The sequence below is a fragment of the Sceloporus occidentalis genome, unplaced genomic scaffold (genome assembly GCF_023333645.1).
Source record: "Sceloporus occidentalis isolate IW3139 unplaced genomic scaffold, rSceOcc1.0.p SCAF_171, whole genome shotgun sequence".
NCBI lineage: Eukaryota > Metazoa > Chordata > Lepidosauria > Squamata > Phrynosomatidae > Sceloporus > Sceloporus occidentalis.
In genome coordinates, this window is record NW_028317151.1 from 1116069 (window position 1) to 1121927 (window position 5859).

Below are 5859 nucleotides of genomic sequence, written 5' to 3' on the forward strand. Positions count from 1 at the left end.
ATCCCTCTGTACCTAGGCTGCTGAGCAAATGTGGATGATATTTTAAGAGTGGAGAGCTATTGGATGTTTAATATATATAGTTATTTATTTATACTCTGTATTTTAATACATTCATTTACTTATACCTTTATCATCTAACAAAAAATGTTTCCTAGGACACATGTTTGAAAATTATTACTGTTAATACTGTTAACATTTATCAGTATAAATATATAATTTGATAATTTTAGCAATAATGCTAGTTTCAGTTGAGAGATTAAAAGGGAGTGGTATCATGGGGAGTATGTCTTACTGTAGCCAATAAGTGAAAAGGCAGAAAATGGGAGAGGCTTTCTAAAGCATATTTAAACCATGATAACTGCAAATAGAGAGCACAAGTTCCTTTTGCAGCAACTCCTGTGACTTCGTTTACCATGGTTCATTGGACAGACAGTGAGGCTAAGGCCATCCATAACATCTGGGGTCGAGTTGATCCAAAATCCATTGGAGGAGAAGCCCTTGCCAGGTATGTTATAACAGCCATATAAATTAATTTATCAGATTTTTACAAATAAATTTCAGTGTTGAGTAAATACCATGTCTAAATTTATTTTGCAGAATATTTTTCTTTGTTTTTTTTTTTTTTTTTAAATAGTTTATTACTTCTGTGAAAGACAATCACCATAGGAACGATTATTTCTTCTTACAATTTTACCAGGCTTTTGACTGTCTATCCATGGACCCAGAGATACTTTAGTACTTTTGGTAATCTGGGAAGTTGTGAAGCTATTGCCCACAATGCCAAAGTGCTAAGCCATGGGGAAAAAGTTGTGTCATCCATTGGAGAGGCCATCAAACACATGGATGATGTAAAGGGATACTATGCCCAGCTCAGCAAGTATCACTCTGAGAAACTGCATGTGGACCCAGCCAACTTTCTGGTAAAACACACACTCTTCAAATTTCTTTAGATGAATAACATGATATTTTATAAACTGCTAATAATGATGTTCTAGACTAATGTAAAACCATTATATCTACCACACTAATAATAATGATTTGTAGTGAATGCTTTGAAAGCTATAAAAAAGCAAAATGTCTAGATTTTGGGTGATACATTAAACACTAAAATAAATCTACTAAAATATAAGTAATACAGCTGCATATGTTTTTTCTATACACACATACATTGTATATTTATCTGTATGTTGTCTTGTTTAATATACCCATATATCTTTCTGACAGAGATTTGGGGGCGTTCTCATTATTGTTCTGGCTCGTCATTTCCGTGATGAATTTACCCCTGAGGTAGAAGCTGCCTTTGAGAAGCTGTTTGGTGTGGTGGCAGATGCTCTGGGAAAAGGCTACCACTGAAAAATCTTAATACCTAAAGGAGATTTGAGCTACAAATCAACTTTTCAACATATAGGGCTTATGGAAATGTACCATTTGTATTTTGTAGCTATTCAAATTAACTCCAAATAAAACTTTCATGTATCCTGGTAAAATGTGTTTCAGCAATTCCTGAGCTATACATAAACATACTTTATGAAAGAAAATAATAAAATATAGTCTATATCTGAAATGTTAGGCCTCATAGTTTATATAGTAACTTTACATACCACAATATATGGCCTTTACAAAGCACAATAAAAATAAATATTTTCTTTTTTACAAAAAATATATTGATTCTACAATCATCACTTAATATTTGTTTAAAAATGCATTAAATGTTAGTTATTTTATTCCAGGAATATATATATACAAACAAATCATGATAGTAATATTAGTAGGAGTGCTTTTTTAAAAAGCATTGAGCAGAGATATAGTAAAATATCTTTTTATTTTATTTCCTGGTCACTTGCATTATATAATGTTCACAAACTTCTATTAACAAATAATTAAACTTTATACTTACATTCGCAAGCTTGAACATATATTTTCCTGTAGAAAAATGTGTCTATACATATAAACCCAAACACACATTTAATTGTTCAAAGTTTAGTGGGTCAGTCATTTCTTTCTTGGCACTTTATATATTAAAGTAGTATGTTACAGGATATGCATCATGTACTAAACCATTATATATTTTAATTGCAAATAAACAAGAGTATATTTAAGTATACTTGCATAGGAAATATTAACACTTGAAATATAGGGCACAAACTATATAAGACACAGCAAGGAGTTTTACACTTGATATCCCATATCAGAAACAAAAAAAGGTTAGATGACCCAGCCTAATTTGTTTAGTCCTAGACAGAGGTGCATAAGATTAAAAGATCAGGACACAAGTTGGGGCAAGCTAAATAGGCATCTGGCTAAAGCCTATACCAGCCCACTCTGTTATTATCTCTGAAAACCTTACACATTTTGTGAGGATTCCTTATGGAAAATGCATTATGTTGGGCAGCATTCACTATCTATTGAAGCTGTACACTGTGATTTTACAATATGAGTTGTTTTTTTTTAAACAGTTTTTGTTCTTGATTACTCACATTACATGGAATTATGTTTGGCTTGTAAAAACTACTAGAACATGGCAAACTTCAGTCAATATGTAAGCAGTGGAGGTGATAATAAACCACTGTTTACAGATGTTCCATTGCCAGCTACTATTCCTTTTACCACAAGATCCTCTTAATTGACACACCTGCAGTTTTTTCTTTTTAGCAATAAGTAATATCACCAAGATATTGCTGCTATTTCAATAACCCTAAATCATATTCTTCACCTTATCTTTGGACTTGGTTGCCTGTCAGAATGATGTGTGACAAAAGAAACTGTGATACTATCTCAAGTATAAGTGAGGATTGTATCTGATTTGAGAATGTTATCTAGGTTAGAATATATGGGGTATCAATAGTTGGTTGGGGTGGTCTGGCAGTCTACAATACTCGTATTATCAATGCTTTAGCCTGCGCTGTGGTGGATGGGTTAAATTACATATCAATGGTTTTAGAAGAAATATTAGATTTGAAAGGTACACAAGAAGTTGTGTCACAAAATAGAGCTGCCATAGATAATTTTCTATTGAAACAGGCATGGTTGTGAATATTTTGCTGGTCTCCGATTATTCTAAATCTATATAATACCATATATAATCCCTCAGAAATTTGATCCAAGGGATGAAACAAGATGTAGATCAAGGATGGTGGGACTGGCTATTTGCATGGTTGCCCAATTGGGGATGGGTAACGACTTTGCTAAGTAGTTTAAGTGCTATACTAGGTATAAGTATACGTTTATGTTGCTGTATTCAATGTATATCTTTATTTCTAACAATTTGAATATTTGTAGGAATTAGTACAATATACCAGATAAGGCATGAAACAGCTTTTTGCAAGCAAGTATCCGGGCGGGAAAATAGCGGTGAAGATGTAATACAAAGTCCTGCAGGAGTAATTAGTATATTCCTGAATATATTCTGTCCGGAGGTCATCTTATTTACAAAAGGGGGGACTGTGGAAGAATACAGGATGACCTATGTCCCATATTCTGTTTTTCTGAACAAAATATTTCCACTAACTACTGATGACACCAGTTTGTTTGGATTCTAAGCATAAGGTTTGTCTGTCCTGTTATGAACCGGGTGAACAGGTCTGATAGGAGCCCAGGCGCAGGGTATACGAGGGGCTCTGTCTGTTCCCCACGATGCATAATGGCTTAGGGTTGCTCCAGACAGGCGCAGTAAATAAAACCACAGACAGAATATGCTGATAAGAGCTGTATTGCAGATGATGGTAAAACAAGTATACAGATAGAAAGTCTCTTGGCTGGAAGCCCTCTGGATGGGGTGCACACGGCAGTTAGCCCTCTGGATGGGGCGCACACGGCAGGTAGCCCTCTGGATGGGGCGCACACTGCAGGTAAGCGCACGTGCAGGGCACACACGGCAGGTAAGCCCACTTGCAGGGCACACACGGCAGGTAAGCCCACTTGCAGGGCACACACGGCAGGTAAGCCCACTTGCAGGGCACACACGGCAGGTAAGACCACTTGCAGGGCACACACGGCAGGTAAGCCCACTTGCAGGGCACTCAGCTTTGGAGTCCACTTGTGGGGCGCTGGCCACAACTCAGGAACAGATCAGAAATCAAAACAGGAACAGATCAGGAATCAAAACTGGCAGTCCTATAACGTTAATGTCAAAGGCCAGACTGAAGGGCTGGGCAGGTTTATAAAGGTAGTGGAATCCAGGTAATAAGGTACAGCTGGACATGATAATCAAGTCTGAGTGCTTCAGAGTGGCAAGGGCGGCCAGTGTGGTTGGTGACGGAAAATGAGCAGCACAGAGTGAAGATAATTCTAGACTGCAAAGGATGGATGTTACACATCCTGACCTTCTTTGCTATTAGTTGTATAAATATGTTTACTAATAAGGGTATATGTCACTTACTGGGTCCATACAGATGACTGTAATGACCCAGAGTGCCCGATGTAATTGCAGGAGTCACCGTGCAAGAGTGGAGACCCAGGAACAGGACTGTGAAATAGCAGCGGGAGGTATGCAGTAACAGATAACAGGATATAGAGATATCTGGAGCTAAGAACGGAAAAGGCAGGACAGAGCTAGAGGAGTAGAAGCAGGTTGCAGAATGAGGAATACAGGTTACAGGGACAGACTACACACATAAATACAGGTCTAGCCTAGGACTATATGATAACAATTGAAGATTCTGTCACATCTTATGGCCATAGTATGCTTAGCCCACCACTACACCAAAGTACTCCAATCTTCGTTGGGTCCTAACACTAAACCCTGCTACAGAGGTACTAAACTGAACATTGAAACTAAACACATATCAGAGAGACATACCTGTAGACTGCTGACTGAGACACAGAACACAGCGGTGGGGCACACCTTATAAAGGAAACAGGAGCTGAAGCAAAGAGCAAGACTGGAATCAAGGAATCAGAAGCACAGTACAGAGCATAAGGAAATCCAGGAATGGATTGTAGCAAAACAGGGAAACTGTAGCAAGACAGAGATTTGCAGCTCCGCAGCCTGGATGGGGCCTGACAGTATAGAACTATTTTATGTATTATGATGAGGTTTAGGATAGGGTGTTATTTCCGGTATGATTATATAAATATATCCATAATGTGTCATAATCAGGAGGAATCTTACTATACAAACACTTTTTGCTTCAGGGTAGCCTGACACGAACAGTAAGGATTTTAGGTGAAGGTTATAGCATAGATACATCGATTCATTTGTGGTAAATCAATGTTTATTGAGGTTTTCACTTTTTGTTAAAAGGAACAAGGGAAGGGTACAGAAAATCAAAAAACTGCCTCAACAGACAGGGTCCTTACCCTCTTTAGGGATAAGGGAGATAGTCGCCGACAGCGTATGGGGGTATACTTGGCCTCCCTCCAAGATGGAATTAAAGGCCTCCACAAACCGCGGGCCCAGCAGGTCACGGAAGTGTGAGTAATATCGTAAAGGGAATCCATCCGGTCTCGGACATTCCCGGACTGAGATGACTTGATAGCAAAAGTATATTCCGGTAAAGAGATGGGGGAGTTAATTTGGTGTGAACCGAGATAATCACGAAGACGTGTGCCACCAGAAGGAGACGCATGTCTGCGAGAGGGGAGGTTGTAAAGGCCAGTGAAGTAGTCAAGGAAGCACTGAGTTATGTTGGAGTGAAGGGAGTGTAGATGGCCATCTGAAGACCTAACCTTAGGGATATAAGTGAGGGGGCGCGTATGACGAAGGGCCCTGGCGAGGTATTTGCCGGGCTTATCGCCATGGTCATGGAAGAGGGCCCGAGAACGCTGACATGCCCTATGATGTTTGCGATTTAAAAGGACAGCCAATTGTCCCCTGAGCAGCGTAAGTCACTGCAGGAGCTCTCCGGACGCGGTGGATTT

General features: G+C 38.8%; 1 protein-coding gene across 1 annotated transcript; it reads left to right on the forward strand.

Annotated features, from left to right (window-relative positions):
• The first annotated feature begins 413 nt into the window (after positions 1 to 413).
• Positions 414 to 1406, forward strand: LOC149279324 (hemoglobin subunit beta-2-like). The gene is made up of 3 exons (XM_089501320.1): positions 414 to 505; positions 698 to 920; positions 1225 to 1406. The coding sequence occupies exons 1-3, from the start codon at positions 414 to 416 to the stop codon at positions 1351 to 1353; spliced, it is 444 nt and encodes a 147-aa protein (XP_089357446.1). The 3' UTR covers positions 1354 to 1406.
• Positions 1407 to 5859: the final 4453 nt, after the last annotated feature.

What these genes read in the sequence shown, in the direction of transcription:
- LOC149279324 (XM_089501320.1), top strand. Translation starts at nt 414, where the DNA reads ATGGTTCATTGGACAGACAGTGAGGCTAAGGCCATCCATAACATCTGG. An exon ending in GGAGGAGAAGCCCTTGCCAG is followed by an intron (nt 506 to 697) that starts GTATGTTATAAC and finishes CAATTTTACCAG; the next exon opens with GCTTTTGACTGTCTATCCAT. An exon ending in TGGACCCAGCCAACTTTCTG is followed by an intron (nt 921 to 1,224) that starts GTAAAACACACA and finishes TCTTTCTGACAG; the next exon opens with AGATTTGGGGGCGTTCTCAT.